The sequence below is a fragment of the Poecilia reticulata genome, chromosome 5 (genome assembly GCF_904066995.2).
Source record: "Poecilia reticulata chromosome 5, P_reticulata-male-v2, whole genome shotgun sequence".
In the NCBI taxonomy this organism is placed as follows: domain Eukaryota; kingdom Metazoa; phylum Chordata; class Actinopteri; order Cyprinodontiformes; family Poeciliidae; genus Poecilia; species Poecilia reticulata.
The window spans coordinates 21,398,768-21,422,281 of NC_088834.1; the positions used below are offsets into that span (position 1 = coordinate 21,398,768).

The 23,514-nt window shown below is 36.9% G+C and overlaps 1 protein-coding gene across 2 annotated transcripts in view; it reads left to right on the forward strand.

The window, feature by feature from the left end:
* Nucleotides 1-23,514, forward strand: part of camk1b (calcium/calmodulin-dependent protein kinase Ib) — a 40,620-nt gene that overhangs the window by 7,571 nt on the left and 9,535 nt on the right. For both annotated transcript variants that reach the window (XM_008409293.3, XM_008409292.3), the window contains 2 exons: nucleotides 1,342-1,455; nucleotides 21,329-21,460. In XM_008409293.3, the coding sequence (XP_008407515.1) occupies nucleotides 1,370-1,455; nucleotides 21,329-21,460 (218 nt within the window). In that variant the 5' untranslated portion in view covers nucleotides 1,342-1,369. The remainder of the gene's footprint in view (nucleotides 1-1,341; nucleotides 1,456-21,328; nucleotides 21,461-23,514) is intronic.

Consider the following 23,514-nt stretch of genomic DNA (forward strand, 5'->3'; position numbering starts at 1 on the left):
TCCTATACACAGAGTGTGAAGTTGCCAGGCAGGCAGCAGGAACAGAGGAGGAGTGAGGCGTGCTGAGATGCACGGGGGCTATTTTAGTAACTCGAGGTCTTTCGTTATAGACACTTTCCGGGCTTGTATGACGAAAACTGTGACAGCAAGTTCCCTTGCAGCACCCTGAAAGACTGGCAAGGACATCTGATTGTGAATTTCTTTGGAAGGAGGAACTGATAAGAGACTGTGACATTGAGGGGGTGTTTGTGTTGGTCATTGGCCCACAATTTGAGTGTTACACACACGATGTATAGCGTAGCAGATATTACATTAAGGGTCTTGCAAAACCAGTGATGCCCTAGAGCACTTTTTCACTTTTGTTTTGTACATGCACAGTCACGATCTTTAATACATTTAATTGGCACTTATGTAATAGACCAAGAAAAAGTTGTGAATACGTGTACAAGTAATTTACAAGCTTTACAAGTCAGCAATTTTTAAAATAAAATATTAATGGTGTATTGAGCCCCTGTCTTTGGTACACTGAAATGAAATTTAGCTAATTGCCTTCATAAGTCTTTTAATTTGTAAACAGAATTAATAGACTGTTTTATTTAACCTTAGTATAAGCATAGATGTTCTGTTAATGCCACTGTCTGTCTCTACAATAAAATCCTGTACTGTGTATCATAAAGTTTGACTACAATTGTACACTTGGCTACAGTCATAATTATTTTTGCCTCAAATGCTTAAAAGCCAGAATAAATATTTAGATTTGTGCCGGACTCTTTCCTGTCCTTTACAACATAACTTCATAATACTTGAACACAACCTCTATGAATTGTTTCTCCAAACAGTTTGTCAATTTAAGTTTCAATTTGGCAAAAATATTCCCTTTAATTTGTTTTGTAGATTTAACAAATAAGAAAGACGCAATGTTTACAGCATATTTCATTCACAACTTTATTAGTTTGCTACAGATCTGTTTTATATTTATTTATCTTCTTTCAGGCATAATAACTAGTCATATTTGTCTTTTTGTGAAACTCTCAGTGGGATTTTCACAACAGCATAACAATCCTATTAAAAGTCGTCCCACAAGCATAATTCACTCTAAAGGATATGTTAGTTTTAGACAGCATTTCTCAGTTAATACCCACCTTTAGAGTTTGCGTACGTGTAGAAAAATAACATAATGTGAGAGAATCATTAGTAAAAAATGTTTTCAATCATAAATGAAGCAACCAAAGCAAACGGGTAACACATTTTGCGTCCAGTGACAACCTATGACTTTTAAAACAGTCACTGTATTTCATATGTGATGAGGATTTCATTTTATCCTATTTTCTTCCTTACTAGTATTGTTTCTGACTACCACCACAAGAAGATGCCGCTGGGTGAGGACGGACACGCCTGGAAAAAGAAGACCTCTGATGTCAAGGAGAAGTATGATTTCAAAGACATTCTGGGAACGTAAGTGTTTTTGCCAGCAGCAAATAAACCTGTTTTTTTTTTTGCATGTTCAATATGTTTAACATGTGTTTTACCTTCTATAAAAAAGTTGTGTTAAATGCTTCAAGGCAAATATGCAGCTTCTTGACCATTTTATGTTTATTTATGCAATGCAGGGTACTGTGGTCTTTAATATGCATCTTAATGCTGTTTGTGTGGATGTCAGCTCATGAACTGTTTGGTGTTTATTTGGTTTTAAGAACCTGTAACCCTCGCAACCTGCGGTTAACATAAGTATACTAGTTGTTGCTGAATCTGTAGTTCCAGATTCCTAGACCCTAGTTTTACAATTGCTCGAAAATAGCTGTTCAACTCCAGTCTCACAAACAATGCAAATAATAAAAACTGATTTTTAAAATTACTTTACCTTACTTTGTTTAGCAAGTAAACTATTATTAATTCCTTTGAATGCAGTGTTTTTCCTACTCGATCAGTAATTTTGACTTCAGTATGCACTGGCTGGGTTGTAATATTAAGGTTTGAAAAGGTAGGGCTTCAACACTAATAACATTTTGTCATAATGTTTATATGTCTTTAAGGCCTCTTAATAAGAAGACAAAGTGCTGAACTGACTGGCAGTGTTTTACTTCCCACACTTGTTGCTTCACACTGCTGGTCAGCTGGCTGAAAGAGAGGTTACTACATGTTTGGCTCACTTACAAGAAAGACCAATGCAGTTTTTCACTCTCAGCTGGTGGACAATTTCCACCTTCCTTCTGAATTGTTTTGTGCAGTTCAAGAATGTCAGTAAAACTTTTTTAGGGCTAAAGTTAGATATCATCCATAGTATTTGGCTTTTGTAATCCATGTTTCTTTTTAAAATTCATTTCATATTAATTATAAAAAGAACCACAAAGATCCATCTACTTTTACTTGAAAGCAGACTTAGTATTTTCACAGGTGTTCATTCTATTTATGGGTGTACTTAATGTTATTGTTAAGGATGACAGTGACTCAGAATGTATGAGTTCGTCCTGTAATCAATATATTGCCGTTTCAATCGTCCTCTGTGTACTGCTGCTGGTGATGCTGATTGCATGGCAGTCTCAGGGCAGCTGTGGCTACAATGTAGCTCACCACCATGTGTGCATGAATGACTGAATGTCTTTTGGACTAGATAAGGTGCCCTACAAGTACAGGCCATCTACCATTGTTTTTTCTCAAAATAACAATAAAGACATGTTCTACACAACATTATAACTGTAATAATCAAAAAAATTGCATGAATTTAGCAGAAGTAGGATTCAGTGTTGATTCCTCTGTTAACAAATAAAAAATCCGCTTTACCAAGTTTTTGTAAATACCATAGCACCAGAAAACGTTGCCATTTTTAGTCATGGTTTTCGTACTGTGAGAAACTCACACAGGCGTATACTTTGTTGAACAACTCTACACTGAGCGGTGCCGAGTTATTTTTACATCTGTGTCTGTTGGTTATTTCAATAACTTTATGTGACCCTAGTTTTACAATTGCTCGAAAATAGCTGTAGACTGTGTTTCCACAGATCATGTGTTATCAGTCAAGTTTTGGTCCTTCTTTTTTGTAAACATTTCTGCCCAGTTTTGAGCAGCATTTAAGGAACAGTAGTCATCATAAGAACACAAAGTCTTTCAAATCGTTTTTTGTTTTACACACATGAACTCATTTAAAATCTAATTTTTCAAAGCAGTCCCCCCAACTTGATAAAATCATAGATTGCATATTGCACATTCATCAAATTACATTGAATTTTAAGATATCTCTAGATTGTGTCACTTTGCGCTACTACAGACAGAGTGACCTTTTTGGAGCACAAAGTTTTTCTGGGTAGTTTAGAAGAATTACCCTGAAATTCTGTTAGTAGTCAGTAAATATCTTATGTAATACAGTAATGAAATGTTTGTAATTGAATAGCTTTCTGGCTCTGTGTGCCTTGGTGGGGCTTCAGATGTTGAATTTTGTTGACAATGTCTCATGTGAAACCTTTTACTTTTACAGCCTCCTTGAAGCGACCAAAACGTTATAACACAGCAAACATTAGAACATTGTTATATAGCTAGAGGTTTTGTCATAAATACATTTAATTTATACATTTTTGTTAGGTTTATTTAAATCTACACCTTAAAATAAAGTAGTTGAATATATACAAATTCTACTTTTGTCAACCTACAGTAAAACATCAAGAAATCTTTTAAGGAATTTACATTTGTTTAAGTCGTTAAGAGCTCTGTTCATGCAACAACGCTGCATATTCCAATGTCCCCTGCACAGACTGCTGTTATTCTTATCGCGGTTTATTTTTCAAGACACAGTAAGCCCAAAAACTTCAGCCTAAAAGGAGCCGCTAGTTCTGTTTGCTCTGTTAACCTCTGTGTTTATATTGTAATAGTAACAGTAGATGTTTCCCTAAGGTGTCACACCTTTTCAACATGCCCACATCCCTGTTTGTCCAGGATGAAGTCATGTGAGAAGCAGGTCCCTCCAAGTTAAAACAGAAGCATGTCTAGTGTTATGAAATTTTTCTGACCTACCTTAATCTGGCTGTACACGTGAAGAGGAAGGGAAATTGTGGCAAATTGTGTAAGAAGCTTCTTAAGTTGTTTGTAACACGGCCGCTGTGGTTTGCCTTTACCTTTAAGTCTGCTTAATGTTGTCAGGTTTTATTTAGGTGATTGCTTGATTCTTGAAGTCTGACACTTATCAGGTGTGGGTGTAAAATTAAACTCAGTTGTTCTAATTCATAATTTAGAAAAGTGAAAATATTTTTTTTCTACTGTGGTCAGGTTGCTTTTACTGTAGGAGTGAAATCTTAATTTTTAAATATTTATTTTGTACTTATTAGATTTTCTCAGTTTGATATTTAAACTTGTTGGTTGATCTTGTCAGTGTGACAAAGAAAACAGAAGAAATTTGTAAAAGACAATTACTTTTTCATAGCACTGTACTTATCATTTCCCAAAGATTTACTCAACTATAAATTAAAATCTCAAACCCAAGAAGAGTATTTCTTTCGCTGACCACATCTAAGATTTATTTTAAAGATGTTAGGATGAAAAACTTCATTTGAGACATAAGCTGATGAGATGTGTGGCCTGTTATAAAACTCAAATAAAATAACTTTTCTTCCACTTTCTGAAAATGGATTTAAGTGCTACAAGGTAACAGTCTTTCATGTGGAAGTCACTCTTGCAGAGAAAAAACTCCAAGTTATCTATTTTCAGTATCATTAAGTCTGAGGAAGCTCAAACGGCTTAAGAAGCTCTTTAAAAGTGGACTGTATTTTCTAAAGACGTGGATCAGCTTTTCAGTCAGGCTATTGACTAGACGTTGGTGCATGGTGATCGTTTCACTCCTTCACCATTTTTGTTCTTTTACTGTTTGGTTGTTTTTTTCCCCACCTCTTCAAGTATTAAAATTAGGCGTCTCGTAGGATGTTGATTCAAACCCACCTTGGAGACATTTCATGGATTTGGCGAAGGGGCGAATTGACATCGAGTCGATCTTATCAGATACCAGGACTGCTGAAAGTAGTTTTGTAAAATTGTTCTGTTTTTTGAGCTTTCATTCTCTGGCAATCGTGTGACATGCTGGATTTGGAAATGTCAGGAGCTTTCTGCTCTACAAAAAAAATACAGATCAAAAATGGACCATAAATATCAGATCTTTGCATTTCTGCTCACAATGATTTATAAGTAGGAATACACAACACCATAATAGTAGTAGCTAAAATTTAGACCGTTGAAGAAGAAATTAATGCAACCTGGCCGTTGTTGTTTATACCTGCATGATTAGGTCTCTTCCATCTGAAAACTGTGTCCCAAAAACCCGCTCTTGCAACAACTCTACAACTAAATGAAAAATCCTATCTGAGCCCAGCTAATGTGCTCATACATGAAAAGCCTTCCCATCCTTTCAACACTGTCGCTGTCATTGTTCCAGTTTCCCACCTGCCCCTGGATCGGGGCTGAGCCCGTCTGCTGAGAGATCACCCGCTCGCTGCCATCGCTCAGCTGTGTGCACCACATTCATTTGCCATTGCTGGATTGTTGTCTTGGTAACAACAGGAGACACTTTCCATAATGGACTCAAACAGTCTCTATGGAAACAAAGTTTTTGATTTGCTATTAATAATCCAACACCGGGTACATATGTGTGCATTGTGCATGAGATCCAACCCGCTTACATGAGAGAGCAACTAACAAGCGTTCAAACATTTGTTTGATTTGATGAAGCATCTCTCGCATTTCGACCATAAAGTCGAAATGCGAGAGTGATGTCGCAAAATTGTCACACTTTTAGGATGAAGGTCCATTATTTTACCTGCAATGTTTGAACAAAATTTAATTAAATGCAAAATGAAGTGCTGTGTTCCTAACAGCACATTATGTATGCTTTGTGGCTCTAATCACAAACACTCATCTGTGATTTAAAGAGGCCAAGAACAAAATAATGGAGTAAATCTCTTACAATATCAGATATCTGAAGTAAAGGCAAAAAGAAAAACACAAATTTTGTCACAGCTGCTTAAAATAGTCTACATGTGACATAATAAATGCAAAAAAAATAATACATGCTGGTTATGAATCTCTGTGGCATGTGTTTATTTGTACCGATAATCCCCGGCTAAAAAGCACATGTCCTGTAATCAAAACAGATGGGGATTAGCAAAACAACACTGGGCAACAGCACTTTAACTGCAATCAACTCAGATCCTCATCTGCCCCCCTTCTTTAGTTTAATTTCTGTTACTATTTTAATCACCCCCAGCCATTATCCCCGTGTCTGTTTGTCTTTTGTGTCCTGCGCAGCATAAAGCATCATCCCTGCTGCCAGAAATCCAGACCTGTTCTAGGTAGCCTTTGTTGTCACCTGCTCTGTGTCCCAGATTCACGCCGTGTTTGCTGTAGAATAGGAATCCCAACGTATCCCGCAGCTCTTTGAGTTCAGTCTAAAATTAGGATGTTCGCTGCGCAAGGATGAGGACACAGAACCAGAACCGTGCCCTTGACCAACCTGTCATCAGAGTTAGTCAGTAAAAATTATTGTTGCTTGCAATATCGATGCTGGTTGGAGAATAAGAAAAAAATGAGACTTTGCCATTGCATCTTGTGCATATACTGAATAAACCCTTGTAATGCTTCAATGACAGGACCTTTCAAAAGTGTTCATACTCACTGAATTACGTGCATTATGTGACTTTATGTGATAGATTAAGACAACGTGGTGCATAACTGAAGTGGCAGACATCATGCCTACTAGTTTTTCCATCACCTTTCCACCAGTTTTTCTCATCTAAAGACGGAAATGTTTACTTACTAAGATGTGTAAAATTATGTTCACGCACACAAAGAGCATTTTTGAACATCAATCTCCAAGTCCTGCCACAAATTTTATTTAGAGCTGCATGCTGACTGGACCATTCTAATCCATAATCATGCTTTGATTTAAACCATTCTGTTGTTAGCTTCATGGTTATTGTCCATAAATAACCATAATCATTATTAAATTCCCATTTATTTTTTCTCTTTAATTCATGTCTGTCACAAGTGGAAATATGTGTATCGCATATGATACAAGTGTGGAATTGTATATGTTTCTACATTGAAATATTCAGAATCCACATGTATTTATGTGCCTTTTCATGTGACTCACATCATTTGTAGTACACAAATTGTGAGAACCCAAGTGAAATTCATGGTCTTCTTTTTATAAGGAAAGTCTTTTGCAGCCTTTATCAGGGTTTCTTCCTAGATTGCCTAGTTTTTCCAATAATGACCCACTTTCCCGTCCCTTTGGAAGGAAAACATCCCAACAACATGATGCTGCCACTGCTATGGTTCACGGTGGGGATGATGCATTCAAGTTGTTTTGTAGTGTCAGTTTTCCAATTCGCAAAGTGTTTTTCATGTTGGTCAAAAAGCTCAGTTTTGGCCAGGCTCTCAAAGCTTTGTTTTTTTTAGCCTCATCCTATTTCACCACAATTTCATTCCTGACCTGCCTGCTGTATTCACTGGTCTTCATGAAGCAGTTTTTTCCACTAAGGTTCTCTACCAAACCTCTGAGGTCTTCACAGAGCAGCTGCATTTACTTTAACTTTTTAATTACACACAGGTGGGCTACACTGCTAAATGGGCGACTTCAAAAGGCAGTTTGCTGCACTCAAGTAAAATGAATTATTTTGTAATACAAAAATGAAAAAGTGAAGGGACGTCTCTGCATTTGGCCAGGCTTAATGTGAATATTTTTTCATCTGGTTTATTTTTATTTCAAATTCTGACATCATGTAATTCTTTAAACAGTTATTAATGTTGCATCGACTGCAGTAACCTTAAGCCTTATAGAAATATTCTTAGCACAGGCAGTCCTACTCTGTTACAGTTTGACTTCCATTTATCCCGCTGCTTTGTTGCAGTTTCTTCTCATCAGATGTTGATCTCTTTATCTCGGAGCCTGGAAATAGCTTCATTTCAAAAGCGTTCCCACACTCGGCTGCAGGCTGTAAGATTTCTCTTTTGACGACAAACTGCGCTAATGAACCATGTTGACTTTTCTGACATTTAAATAGCAGCACATGTTCTCATGCTGCGATTAGGGAAGGGAAAAATCCTTGGCATTTTCTGCCCAGGATATACGGCAAGAACACACAGGAGATAGAGGAGCAAAGAAGGGGAAGCCATGAGAGGAAGAGGAGGGTGAAAGTAGGCGAGGAGTAATCATCTAAAATCGTTAGAGCTGATGGGAGCGGCCTGCCTGACTCTGTCAAACGGTGACCCACTGGCCCCTGCCCTTCGTTGCTTTTATTGATTTGGAGCGAGGAGTGCTTGTGTTTCTGTGGCTCACCACAAAAAGTATACCGTGGCTGAAATTGTTGTCCTGTTTCTTTTTATGCGTTTGTGTATTTTCTCTGGCTAAATGCTTGCATCAGATGTCTGTTTCTGTTCCCTCTGTGCTTTCCTGCCATTGACCTTTGCCTCCGCTGCCCCCATCTCCTTCCCTTCCTCTATGAATGAACAAAGAGAACCCATTATTTTCCTTTCTTTTCTTTTTCTGTGACAAGAAGGACAGCAGATCACAAATGCTTGTTTGACAGGGTGATCTTCACTCTACCGAGTGTGTTGTTTTATCATCTTTTAAATTGGATATAGTGACTAATGGGACAGAAATCTAAAACGCTTGTAATTTATGATGAGCATAAACTGCTGTAAAGGGGAAGTAAATGCTGCTCCTAATTCAAACCCTAGAAAGAAGGAACCTTTGTTTTCTGAAATGCAACCTTTGTTGTGAGCTGGTAACAAGGCGATTGTTAAAATAGAAACAATTTAATCCAATTGTTTAATCATGCTTGCAACTTTTCTCTGTATTATATGTGCCTTAATTTGCCACCTTCATTAACTTCCTGCTAAACATTTTTCTGCATGCAAATGTTTATGTGGGAAGTTACTTCAGATACATTTATGGATGTTATGGACTATCGACTCTGCAGATCACCAAGATAATAAAAATGAGATGTTTTTGTTGGGAAGATTATATTAAATATTAAATAAACATGGCTGCAGTGTTTTTTCTAGGACAGTATTTATGTTTCGCTCTCTGGAGAAAAAAAAACTTCAGAATTATTTTCAAAAACATGACATTTTGCTTTTCAAAAATACTCACATTTTTGCCAAACCTGCCAAAGAAGGAATGCGCTTTTACAGGTTGGACAAGCATTGATCAGATAAGCACGGTCACTTTTGGAGGAGTTGGAGAGATCCACAGCTTAGGTTAACAAAGGACAGTTATTAGTAATTTATTTTACAAATCTGGCCTTTAGTGAAGAGCTGCATGTTACAATGAGGCCCTCTGGAACAAGTCATGTAGGGCACACAGCAAATATGTGGAACAAGCCTCTTGTCAGATGAGACCAGGACTTGGCTTTATCTAAATCCGATTCATAATCAGTGTTTGTGGTTCTGCTGTAAGAAAGTCCAAGAGGTTTGAAGACGTTTGCATTGTGCTGATTCCTTTTGTTGCTGTGAAATCCTTCTCATTGATTAAAAATAAATCCACAGGGTTTTAGGTTCACTTTTCAAACGTTCAAGTTATGTATGTGTTAGTAACCGTGAATAGTTTTGAATAAAGACTATGAAATAATTTTAAAATGTATTTATATTTGCATCCTGGGCTCCATTGCCTGGAAAGGTCTGTAAAAGGAAGGAATTTAATTTCTAGGATTTCTTCACTTTATGGTGAACAGATTTTTCCTTCAGCCATTTCTTTCTTCCTTGAACTGAAAGAATTGTGGGATTTTTATATGAAAACTTGGTTGTAGCACTGTCTCCTATGGCACATGAATAACTTTCTTTGCAGTTCTCTGCATTTCCAGGGAGTCTGAATCCAAAACTTATTTTTATTAAATTGCGCTCCGTTCAGAAATTACTTGGAGTTGAAGAGCCGTGTGTATGCAAACAGGCTTTATTTTATGAGGGTTTCTATTCTTATCACTTCTTAATTATTCAGTGTTTGTATTTTGAGTTGGCATCAAACAAATTTAAATATCTGAGAGTCGTTCAGACAAAGGAGAAACAGCCACCTCTATGGAGCAGATGAGTCTCCCAGTGTGAGAGCTGCCCTGCTTCATCTATTTTTCATCTCTCTCTCTCTCTCTTGCTCTCTCTCAGCTTCCTTTTTTTTCTTTCTCCATTCTAACTCTCCCTCTTACCCCATCGTTTACTGTCATGTTCGCCCAATTATATCACAGTGATGGTTCACCTCACGATTTCAGTTGTTTTCCCTTTGGTTCCTCCCATTTTTCTCTGCAAGAACTACCCTGAAGTTGCTACAATCATTTTCAGTTCGAACTAAAAAAAAAAAAATACAGGCATTCTAGTTGTGTAAGTTTTCTTTTGTCAGGATTTTTTTTCTTTGACTAGATCATTGATGACAGCTTGCACTTTTTTGTCATTTGGAAGAACAGGACACTTTGTTACTGTGCCTCGCCTTGTAATTCTTTCTCAGCCTCTGATTAGAGCATAATACCCTATGAATGAGGCTTATGGTACTCTATTTTTGTTCCTGTTACTGACTTATCATACTAGCTTGATTCTGGCTCCCTGTATGGACACATCTATAAGTGGAGACGTGCATTTTAAAACAGAAGAAATGAGAAGAACATAAGGAGGAATTGCTTTAAATAAATGTGGATTAATTTATCTACTTTATCCTCCATAATGCTGATCAGCAGAGTTTCAACTTTTAGAAAAATGGAAACTTGTGCCATTTTGCAACTCCAGCTCCATCCTGGACATCCAGCCCTGCTTATTTCACCACCAGCTCTCCAGTCCTACCCTGACCTAATTCAAACAGAAGTCTGCATCTCAGCACAGCACAGCTCAGCTCAGCATGGCATAGCTTGTAGATCTTAGAATACAAATACACACGGACGCACACATAAATGTGCAGACTGCATGGCCCACTTATGCACCTCCATCTGCTCATGGCAATAGGCTGCCTCTAACAGTTTTTAGAGCACTCTTTAGTTTGTCATATATCTTCCCACAGTTTTCCACAGTTGGAATATTCCAGCATTGCCAAAATTCCCCCACATTTCAAGCTGACTAAACGTCAAGATCCCGGCAATAAAGAAACAACTGGTGCTTATTATCTCCAGCTATAGAAATGCCTGGCAAAGCATTTCATAGGCTTTACAGTGAAATTATAATCCACTGTATGGATTGGAGTTAATGATGTTATTGTTCTGTTTGTTCAAGAAACTTAATGTAAAACAAACAAACAAATTTTTTACAATGATTATTTTTTACAACCTCCTGTTCTTTTAATGTTCCTGCATTGATTATAAGTTTATTAGCAAATGCTTGAAATGTTTTTGTTTGTAGGTCAGCAACTTGTCCTAACTCCTGACTTGGAATTAAAATTAAGTATTTATCCTTGTTTGCTGATAAAGGGACAGTATTGTGTTAAAATTCACTTTTTTGAGTGAGGTATGTTATTTTATCATCAAAAACATACATGCGGTGTTGCCTTGATTCATTCATGCATATTTGAGAAATTATTTAACCTCCCGTGGCAACCGTTCAGCTGTGCAGAACGCCTGGGTTGACTGAGCGCTGACTGAGCGCTGACTGAGCGCTGCCTCCTCTTGGGAGCTGCCTCACAGAGCAGCCCTTCCCCTCGACTCCCCCGCTCCTTCAGACTAGCCAGCAGCAATTAGCAAACAACAGGTGGAACTGGTCATGATTGCATATACTTCTCAGTGCAATACTGGCAAAAATGTTGTTAAAGGGTTAGTACAGGAGCGATGTTGTGATGACTTCCTGAAGGCAGAGCTTTAGAAAGAACAGGAGTTTTTAAAGCAACAGAGGCCTAATTTCAAAGCGTTAAATTACGAAGACAAATTTCTTACATCATATTTGATACATATAACATTTTTATAACTGAAGGTAACATAGCTACTTGATTGTACTATAAAATGATTATATATTCCTGGAAAAACATAATACTGTCCCTTTAACCTTTTAAATGCTTGGGATTTCTTGTGAGCAAAGTCTTGTGGATATGTATGTCAAAATTCAGTCTTCGATGGCTTGTGACATGCAACTATTAAAGGTGTCTCCAATTTAACACACCTGTAGTGAATATTTAGGTAATTAGTAGGATGAACTTGATTATATGTTCTGGAGGCAATTCAGCCATTTGATTTTGGTGTGTTGGACCAGAGACGCATGTTAAAAAGTTGGTGGATTGATTAGTGTTGATAGAATGTTTTTATATATTTATTTGTTGTTACTCATTGTATTTTAATTTTTTTCTTTTGTAATTGAAAATTAGTAATCAATACTGATTGACAAAATGATGACTGGGTCAATTAATATTTACATTTATTATAAACTTATTTTAATCCTGAGAAATATACAGACTATTCAAACTAGCCGGTTTGCTCTAGACAAAACAAGCCTATATTTTGTTTTAAATTACTGCAGTTCTAAAGACACCGGGAGAATTTGATGAATGAGGAATAAAGTTACTGTGAAGTTAAAGAGACCAGTGAAACTACCACCCTGTTCCTTCTTGTAACCAGAAAGTTGACTAATGATTATAACTAATACCACGAACTCAACATTTAAAAGGAAATAGTGTCTACACTCCAAAACAAACTCAAATCCCTGTTCAAACAACCTTATAAAAACTTTGTTACACAACCTGCATTTATTGTTTTATAAGTCTTATTATGTTATTACAGTATGTAGAGCATTTAGTTTACTTTTACTAGTAATATTCAGTTTGGACATAGTCACAAGTTTCCTCACTCTTTCAATTCTAAGGTTTTATATTTGAGGAAGACAATGTTTTAAAAGATAATCTGGTACTTATTGGTTTGTTTTATGAGGGAAGTACACCTGACTTTAATTTCCAAATAATGCTATAGTATAAATTATCGTTATTTATAAAGGCTAAGCCAAAATAAACAGTTGGCATGAAACTAAGTAGAACCCTCACTGCCTCCACAGAAAGTAAAGAGGAAGAAGTGGCATGATGCTAATCAAATGCAGTCCAGCGGCTGGTCATCGCCACACGGGAGTTCCTCTAGAAAAGCAGAAGTTTTTCAATCAGTTTGCAGGTCTGCAGCATACAGATGTGGACAAATAGTGTCTGTGTTCATACCTTCCAAGAACTAGTTCTGTATTCAGTTAAGCCAGGTTTCAGTTCACTGATCAGTTCACGCCGTTTTAGCTCCGTTGCTGACAGATTCATATACATTCTTTAAATACATGAGCTACTTGCTCAGAGGATGGTCGGGCTGAAGACTTCAGAGCTGGAGTTTTTCCATAGATTTTTGCTTCAACTTCCTTCTGAAAGCAGCAAAGTGAAGCTTAAAGCGAGAGTATAAACATTGGCATAAACTACCAGGGTGGGTCCACACACGCACACTCATTAGAAACCAAGCGGGGGCCTCTTGGGAAACTGGAGAGGTTTTTTCCCATCAAAATGTCTAAAGTTTACTCTTATGCTATCTAGTGTCAACCTTTCATTCATCCCCAAAAAGAGTGGCTATAAATTGCATCAAAGTCAGTTTGGTTCCTATGATGTTTCACATTTTTAAAAAACAGCCATGTTTATTTTAAAGTTCTCAATAATGTGAGATCCACTCATGAACACTTTTATGTTCTTGCAAAAGACCGGAAGTAACTCTACAGACCTAATTTAGCTCGTCAGTCGGTGAAATTTATAAAAAGTTACTTTTTCAATAGTGTGATTTTGGGGGATAATAAGTAAAAGGAAGTTTCTCCTCATTTTGTTAAGTTTATTTATATAGCATATGGCAACAGGAATGAGTTGATTCAAGTCTTTACCTTTGCAGCAATTCCTCGTACCATGCATGTAAACAAAGAGTCTCAGAGAATACAATAAATTGAATAAACTACAAAAAACTTACAGCAGTGTCCTTTAGACGGATGAGAGCAGAGTGGAGATGTTCAGCTATCGTACATTGTGGCTAAAAATTGGCATATCAGCACAAACACTGATATGCCAACAGCTGTGAAGCAAGGTGCTAAAAGGCTGATGCAATATTTGCTTTGCAAGAATAGTACCTGGACTCCTTGCATTTTGCGACTCATTTGCACTAAAAATAATTCAGACTCGGATGTATGGCCCTTTTCCCCAACAGCTGCAGCTTGGAGGTCATGTAGTAGAACTAAAGTAAATGTACTGTAAAATGAATGAGAAGCTAAAAAAACAAGGAGTCTAATAGTGTGATTTTGCTTAATTTTTCTAGTGTTCCCTCTTATGCACATTGAAATTATATTTTAAGTAAATGTTTAAATGTGTACTCCGCCTCATGCCCTGCCCGACAATACAAGGAAAGCTAAGATAGAAGATGGATGGAGGGATAAATAAAGCACAAATTAACTTTAAAAAGACCAAAAAACACTTAGAACACTGGAACATTGTGGCTGTATAAATAAAATAAAGCAGCTCTCTGTATGACTAAAAGAAGATGAGCTTTTAAAAGTGGTAGAAAGCTAAAAGTAAATCTCAGTTATCATCCTGATCAGCTGATCTTGGCGCACTGTAGAAACGTAAGGCTGACGAGGTCACACAGAGAAGCTGGGACATTCACACAAGTCGGCATAATTATTTTAAAATCTATTCTCTGATGTAAAATAATTATATTCCAATTAGAGTGGCGGCGTTTTGAACTAACTTTAGATGTAATTGTAAGGCATGCATAGTTTACATTGGTAAGATAACGCATGTTCATATATTTCTGGAGTATTTAGTTTGTCAGTGGTGTAACTGAGGACAACTGTCAGTGTGGAGCAACAGAAAAACAGGCGGCGTCATTTCCCTCTTTTCTTAAGCATTGTAAATTCTGCTGTTTGTAAATATTTCCTGTTGCAAAAAACACAGCAGTTACGTTTGGACCTAAAGCAGCGTCACTCTTTCTAAGGTAACCATGAATTGAAACCAAAGTTGTCAAACTACAAGACATGTCTGTTATCTAGTGGACCAACCACAATCAGTATAAAAGTCTATATAATGTATTTTGTAACATACAATAGCCCAATCTAATAACTTTTATCAGATTGGGCTATTTTGCATCTTCATGTTTAGAAGGGATACAAAGCAAGATGGTCTTTTTATGTTTCAGGGCCAGTTTCACAGTTGGGTTTCTCTCAGCTCTGATTGGACCAGATGGTCCTTCCCTATGTCTCTCTGACCTTTCCACAGTTACTATTTGTCATCTGTTTGCATACCTCCTTGACCAACTTCTCAGCAAGGGAGAATGCAAAATTCATGCAGCCTGATTAAACACGGCTTTTATAGAAAAATAAGAACACTAGATTACAATTTTTTTTAAAGAGTCTTCTGAAAATACATCAAAACTAGAGGAATGCGTCCTTGTTTGTTTAGCGTCATCTCTGGAAAAGTGATGCTGTTGGCACTCGCACCTGAAGCAGATGGCCACAACAGGCTTCCTACTGGCTTTCGATTAAGGGAAAAGATGCAAAGAGGATGATGACAAGATCAAGTTAAATGTGAAGCAAAGTTCCTCAGATTTTTGTTGCTCATCTAAATTATAATAAAAGCACAGCATTTCTCATTGGATTAATGTTTCGCATTTTTATTTAGAACCCAAACTTTTATATGAATTTTGGCCTTCTGTCTTAGTTTGCATATAGCGGTATCTTCAAAAAGTGCATTACTGAAAAAAAAATACACTGAAAAGTTAAGCAGGTTGAAAAACTACATTATTTTTTATATTTTAATAAAAACAAACAGAGTGAGCATGCTGCTTTTTGCAGTAATGGCAGAACATAATTTTTTTTTTCACATCCCGAAGTTGTATAAGACTCTACACATGTGGATTTTCCCGTCTTGTGAGCTTAAGCCTGTGCGTGAAGTATTTGCACGGTGGATTTCTCAGAATACGCCCAGTTGTTTGGATTGTGGCAAGTGTGTTTTTACTGAGGATTTAGTGGCTATTAGTTGTGCTGTGTGTGTATGTGTTTGAGTGGCTGTGCGTGTATCCTCTTCCTGAACACACGTCCCATGGTGCTTAGAGGAATGTCCTGTCTGGAGCTGGGGTAGTTCAGTAAACACTGTTGTTTACTTTACAGTTTAGCTACAGTCACAACTGGGATTATGCTCCCAGCAAACTCACAACAATCATCTACACCGATATCCAGTTGAAACCTTAATATTTACGTATTAAGTGTATAAAATAGAAATAATTTTTTGTTATTCCAGCTGACCTCAAATGGGAAAGGGTTATAGTATTATTTGAAGTCAGAGAAAGATAACATATCTTTTTGCACTTTGCATTTAAATATCCAGTTTCATTAATGCTACACATTTTACAAGTCTTTATTTATGTTTTTCTCAGAATATTTTTGTCCCATCTCTCTATTCTTGTTGTGCAGACTCATTGTAATCTTTCTGGACAGCAGTTTTGTTGACAACTAAGTCTGTGTAACATCTGCTACACTGCCTCTCTGAAGATTATCCGCTTCTTTCCCTTTTTGTTGCTCGGAGCTAAAGTATTCAGCAGTGTTGTTTCATAATGTAGTTTCTAGCAATGTTTCCTAAACCTGGTCCCCTGAACACGATGCTTTATACATTTCCTTGCACCCAGTTGGTAGAGGTTAAATGTTGACAAAAGTGGTGGGGAAAGTGATTGGTGACGTGTTCCACAACTAACCAATGCACATCAGACAGGCTATCCATGACGTAAAAAGAAAACACGATTAACCAGAACAGGCTACTTTTCGCCATTGGTCTCTGGCCCAATTTTGAGGCTTGCAGGCTTATTGTTGACACATTAATAAGTTCTGGACAACTGATTAGCATCCTGACTGGGCTGTGGCTATGCAACTTGCATAACAAACTGCAATGCACAGTGTATTCCGACACCTTTCTAATAGTCATTAGCTTCTTTAGCAATTTGAGCTACAGCATCTCAGCTGTTCCATCAGACCACGCAGGTCAGCGATTTCTTCCCGTACGCATAATGAACCTTGGATGGCCCTTAATAGATGCTGACGTGTGCAGACATGGAATAGCCTTTAGGAGCTCCAATTCTGGAGATATTGCCTCCCTGTCAATTAGCCATCACATCTTGTCAAACACACTGAAATCCATTCAAAAGCTTACCAAAGCTGTGACTTACTTAGGTTTCGGTACTTTTTGCTCCCTTTTAGTAGTCACAATGTTGTATCTTATATTTTATTAATTTACACTGTCATATGAGAAATATTGATGAAATAAATAAATATGAAATAAATATTTTTCTGAGTAACTTATAGCACTTTGAATTGATCTGTTAGTAGGTTTCCATATCAAGATAAGAAAGAGCACTTCTTGGTATTTCTTGACATAAAAACATAAAAAAATGTATATTAAGAAATTTGCCAAGAAATCATTACTGATATAAATTTGTTCTGAAAGTATTACTGATTGCACTTAAAAATTAGGTATCTTTATGTTCTTAAAGGTAAAGTTTAAACAGTAATGATTTCTTGGTTAATGTCAAGTTGTCATAACAGACATTTTGAATAATGTCAACTTTGTATTAAAAGTGTCATAATTTACCGAATGACGCTTTATGACAACAGTCATAAATATTCATGAAGGCTTATTCATGTTCATGACATGTTATGTCATGTTTATTAAAGTGTCATGGCAGTCTTATTCACCCCCCTTCACATAAAGTGTTACCTTTATATGTGAAAATTTATAGAAAACCAGAGATGGATAAATGCTAAATGTTGAAATTGTTATTAAAATCAGATGTCTGACATCTGAAATGATTTCATGATGCAATAGAGGACTAGAAATATGAAACAATGAAATAAATACCAAAATAAATATTCATGCCTTTAAATTCCAGAGGAGGTCTGCATTTAGTTATCAGATTATTGAGACGTTTAAATAAATATTTACACTTTATTTAAATGATCACACAATTTAAAAAAAAATTATATGATTTGTTTGTTTGACACTTTTGCTGTCAATATTTCTCCAACAGTACTGAGAAAGTTTTGTCTGACCTTTGCTGACATAAACCATATTGCAATTTAGTGGTGTCACATTAACCATCTGGTGACATTTAATAGCTGTGGTGTTGTGTTCAAGTGCTCAATGTAAAGATCCCAGTATTTTCAAATGTTCTTCTACCAACTGTTTCTGTGCAAGACTATTTAAATATACTCTGAGAATCACCCGTTCCTTGTAATTTTTAATCCGAGCTTTGTCAGAAAACATCCCACTTTGTGTTGAGTTCATTTGTGTTGAATTAGTCCATTGTCGATTTTCCCACTCAGCCTTCTTCTTGTCTGCTGCAACTCAAATAGCACAGTTACATACAGATGGATGTGGAAATGCATTGCATGGCGTTTTGCAGTAAGTGAAAGCAGAAGTATTGCACTAAATTAAAGTGATGAGTGTAATGCTGTGACAGGAAGTCAGACGTAGAATGTTGTCCTTTTGTTCTGATCTTGATGAGATTAGTTTGTTGTCTGTTTACACAGGCCATAATGACAAATCAACATCTTTAAGTGACGTTTCTTTCTACCGTAGTATCATTTAAAGTTAAAATGATTTCAAGTTGAACAATTTTAGTTTTAAAAATGACAAGGACTTAACTTGCAGAGGTTAGTAATTGCTTCTCAGGTCGAAGGGTGTGTGCACCAGAGTTGGATCCTGCCTCAGCTTTTTGGTCTGACTATATAGCTGCATGGAAAATATCAACACAGTCATCCAGAAGCTACTGAGGAATTTGTAGCTCTGACAGCATCCTCCACACAGCTGGATTTCTTCCAGAGCCAGTGGCCTTTCTGTGGCAGTAATAGTTACTAAATGAGTTGTGACCAAGAAGCTTCATTCCCTGGATAATTGTCCAACAGAACATTGCATTATATTAATCTTCAGCGTTCCGGATCTAGGCTTTTGTGATAAAATTGTGTTGTAGAATTGGTTTCTAAATGTTTCTTAAGGACTGTAAAATAAATGTAATGATTGGTGTAAAGTTTTTTTTTCTAAGGCTTATATTGCAGGCGTTTATTTTGATGGACACAAACATCTTCCAGAGTTGAGTAAGAGCTTTGTTTAGCACCAGGGACAGGAAGAGTAGGGGAACAGAGGAAGATGTGTCTCAAAACTCTGGTAGTTTGGTTCTGACTGTATATTTTTATCTTCATTGCTTCAGCATTTTTGATATATTTGACTCAGTTTAATATTTAACTGCAGGAAATTGAAGCTCAAGTGCTCTCACTTAATCAGATTTATGCAAAATAGGGAAAATGTAAACAGTATTATTTTTTTATCATGTACAAATTTGATAAGTTTTAAAATCTTTGTCAACTTTAGAGGCAGTTTCAAGTCATCCAGAGTTTCTCAGAGTTGTGTTGTTTTTATACAGAGGAGGCTGTTATTTTTAGTACACTGTGTAGGTCAGATGGTTTCTCTTTCTGGTGACAGTTGTGTGTCGCTGTGCAGTCCTTCCTGGTCTGCAAATGATAATGTATCTGTAAACTGACTGACAGGAGGCCTGTGGTTCCCCTCGGCCCACACGTACATTTTTAGCTGTGGATGCATCACTTGGTTTTTACGTTGTTACTGCAGTTTTAAACCTTCCCTCAAGCTAAGCAAGACAGGTTTTACTAAGACGGTAACTTGTCAGAGCATGGTGATAGTTCTTGCAGGTCGATGTGGCTTGATTAATGAAGTGCTTTGACATGGATCCCAGCTGATTTAGTTGTAGACAATGGATTGTCAAAAAGAAAACGCATAATTCTACTACACATTACTGTTTTAAAAAAAATTATAATAAAAATACCAAAGTAGTATTGAGTCCAACATGAGATTATCTATCAGATTAGTTAATTAATGAAAGAGAGGAGTCAAAGGTTTTAAAATTGTGCAATTATTCCTCCACATGGAGGTGAGTTATTAATAGTCATACAGAAAACCCTGAGTTTTTGCACACTCAGGGTTACATTTAAATAGGTTTAGGGCCTGATAAAAACCACATCATTCTTAAAATGTCCTTCATGTGAAATCTCAGAACTGAAAAAAAGAGTACCTTGTTTTTTTATTTTATTTTTATTATTATTTTTACCACCACTGTGCTCAGATTAGTGTTTTAGAATCAGAGCATTGTGATTTACTTAGGTCAGATAGACCATGATTACAATTTCAAGCAGGCTGACACCCCTTCTTATTTGTCACGTGAATTTCTTATTTATTAGAATTCACTTTCACCTATAATGAAGCTGCTAAACTGAGTTGGTAAATTACACTGATGATATATTGTTGTTTTTTTTTGTATTGTATTGACATTTTTCATTATTTCATGTGTATGAAACAATGGGACATTTACTATTATTATAATCTTCTGACTAAACAATTATAACCCCCACAGTTATACATCTATACACACAAACAGCTGACACTATGTGTGCCATTGTGTCTGGGAGCCTCTAATGCAGCTCTGGAGCAATTTAAGTTCTTATGTTTGCTTTATCCTAACCCTCAACATCATTTTCATACAGCCCCTTGTTTCTGTTGTACTACTAATCCCACTAGTGTGGGTGGATGCACCCAGTTGTGGGCCAGGATTTTAACCAGTTATGTCACTCCAGACATTCTCAGTCAGAGATATCTGGGCGTTAGATTTCAGAAGAATTGTTTGGCTTCAGGGCTAAAGATTCAAAGGAAAATGATAAAGATCTTAAGTGCTTTCTGTTTCATATCTGGTTATTTATTTGTTAGTTGGAAGAGAGAATTACTGTGGATAAAATGCAACGAAATGTTATTTGGTCTATTCTCAATGGCGTCTAATTAAGGAGCTACAGTGTACACATTAGTGTATCACGGCCCAATGGACCGCTGAACCATAAAGTTATGACAACATGCAGCTGTATATATTGTTATTAAGAGATTATATGAGTGGAATTGAGTAAAATGAAGTAAACTGGAAAGATGCATTGAGTGATTCATGCAATCCACACATACGCCTTCATATTTAGATAATATACCCATCCGAGTGTTTTATTGGTTATCATGTGAGTCAGAGATAAAAACCCCCAGCGTTCAATACTGGTGCTTCCAAATCAACCCACTAGTTTACAGGCTCGACTGAACTCGAGTCGGCATGTTACAGGCTTTAGGAGGAGGCTGAAGTTAAAAATAAATCACAGTCTGGCATCAGTAGGGCAAGAAATTAACCAGCACTTTTTTTTTTCATCAAACCTAGACTTTTCTTTTATTTATCCACTCCATATCATAAGAACCCAATCTGAACCCTGGAGATTGATGAGAGTCGACAGACTGACCTTTGTGTTTGTGTTTCAGGGGAGCTTTCTCTGAGGTGGTCTTGGCTGAGGAGAAGAAGACGCAGAGATTGGTGGCTATTAAGTGTATTCCCAAGAAGGCATTGGAAGGCAAGGAAAACAGCATCGAGAATGAAATCGCAGTTCTGCACAAGTAAGTGAAATATTAGCCTTTAAAATTATCCTCTGATAAACATCTACATCTAAATTAAAGTGGTCTAAAGGTATTCCAAGTTATGATGCTTCACTAAGGGTTCTTAAAGGGGGAGTATTATGCCAAATCGACTTTTCTGAGCTTTATTTCATGGTGTGATGTTATTGCTTCTTCAGTTCCCAGTTGAGCCTACAGAGCATTCCTCCTCTCTCTCTCATGCAGCTCCACCAGACTAGTGGCTGCAGCAATTAGCAAACACCTGGTGGAACTGCACGTCTGCTGAGCTTATCAAACAAACTACAACACTCCTGTAGTTTGGAGAAGCATTGCTGTGACGACAGAGACAGAGGCCAATTTCGAGGCGTAAGATACAGCTATGATGTGGTTATGAAGTCACATTTATTTTAAGTTGTATTTAACATAGTTACTTGATTCTGGTATAAAATGACACTATGTGTTTGTAAAATACACGGTGCCTCACCTTTAAAGATTTAGACTTACATTGTGGTGCTACACAACATGCATCCACCTAAAATGTAATTAAAACATATTTTTTCAAATTTACCTTCCTTAAAGATTACAAATTATGCAACAAGAAGCCTTATGCTTTAAAGAAATACACCTGCAAAATGTTTTCCTCTTTCATACCTGAAGAAGCAAACCTTTGTTGTTGTTTTTTTTAACATTAAGAACAATGAAGTGACACAAACCTCCTAATTGTGAAGGGCTTTTTTTCTGCTGTGCTCTTTTTATATATATGGGGAAATACAGGTCACAGTAAAAATGGCTGATCTACACAGGTCCCTGGTTATTTTTAGAGGCCTTGTTGCCTAGGTTACAGGAGAAACACAATATACAGTTATGATTCCCTCTGAGGTGAGAACTGTGGAATGAGAGTGGTGGGGGTCAGCTAGCAGCTCACATACAACTGTGACAAATTAAATAAAACCGAGGTAAACACGGCGTGAGAGTCATGTTTGGCTCCGCGGGATGTTCATATTGACTCGTCCAAAGGCTTCATTGCTCATGTTAATAGTTTATGTCCCCATATCTCGCAGAGCGGGGGTAGGGTAGGTGTATGTTTGCTGGTGTCATCACATCATAGCTGAGCATGTAGCTCCTGCTGAAGAGGAGGGAGGAGTTGCAGAAGACCTGAAACACACTCTGCTTTACATCATAACTCCTTCAGAGTTCAAAGACGTTACTTCATGAATATAAATAGCCTACAAATTTCAATCAATTAGCTCCTCTTTTACTACACACTGTATATTTTGTGAGAGGGAAAGATGATTTCCTGTCTAATTTATGAAATCGTCAGACTGAATTATGTCCTGAAGGTTTTTTTCTGTCCCGGTTGGGAAGGATTTCAGCATGCGTTATAAATGAGAGAAGCATATGTACAAGAGTCACATCTGCTGTTCTTCAAAGTGGAGCCTACCCCGCATCACAGCTTCATTACTGACTTTGCTCGCCTTTGTGAAAGCTTCACAGTTTTAGCTGAACGTGTGAAGGCTGACAGGAAGATAAGCATTTCTGAAATTGTTCAACTTTACAGTTTTCTCCACCATTAAGAATTAGATTTGGCGTTCTTTAAGAAGAAAAACACTACTTTATAAATCTGCTCTTTAAAATGGATACTGATTCATTTGTAATATAAAGTTGGCTTTAGAAAACCCCCAACCATCACACTACTGCTATCATGCTTGACTGTCACGTATTTAATGGGGCACAACCCTTCCTAACAGTTTCTCTTTTGAATTTTTTTTTTTCTAAAAGTTTTCGGAATGATTAAAAAGTTTCTTTGGCAAATGTGAGACAAAGCTTCATGTTCTGTTTAGTCAGCAGTGCATTCTGCCTAGAAGAAGATGCTGTTTTCATTAAATCTTTCTTTTTGCTGAATTATGCACACTTAACTACGGACAGTGAAATTCACAGTCACTTATGTGTTGTGTTTGTGGATTTTATGTCACATCCTGGATGAATCCTAGATTAATTATTGGAGTAATTTCGGCAGCTCAGCCACTCACCACTGTTCATTTTTTCACTTAGTGGTT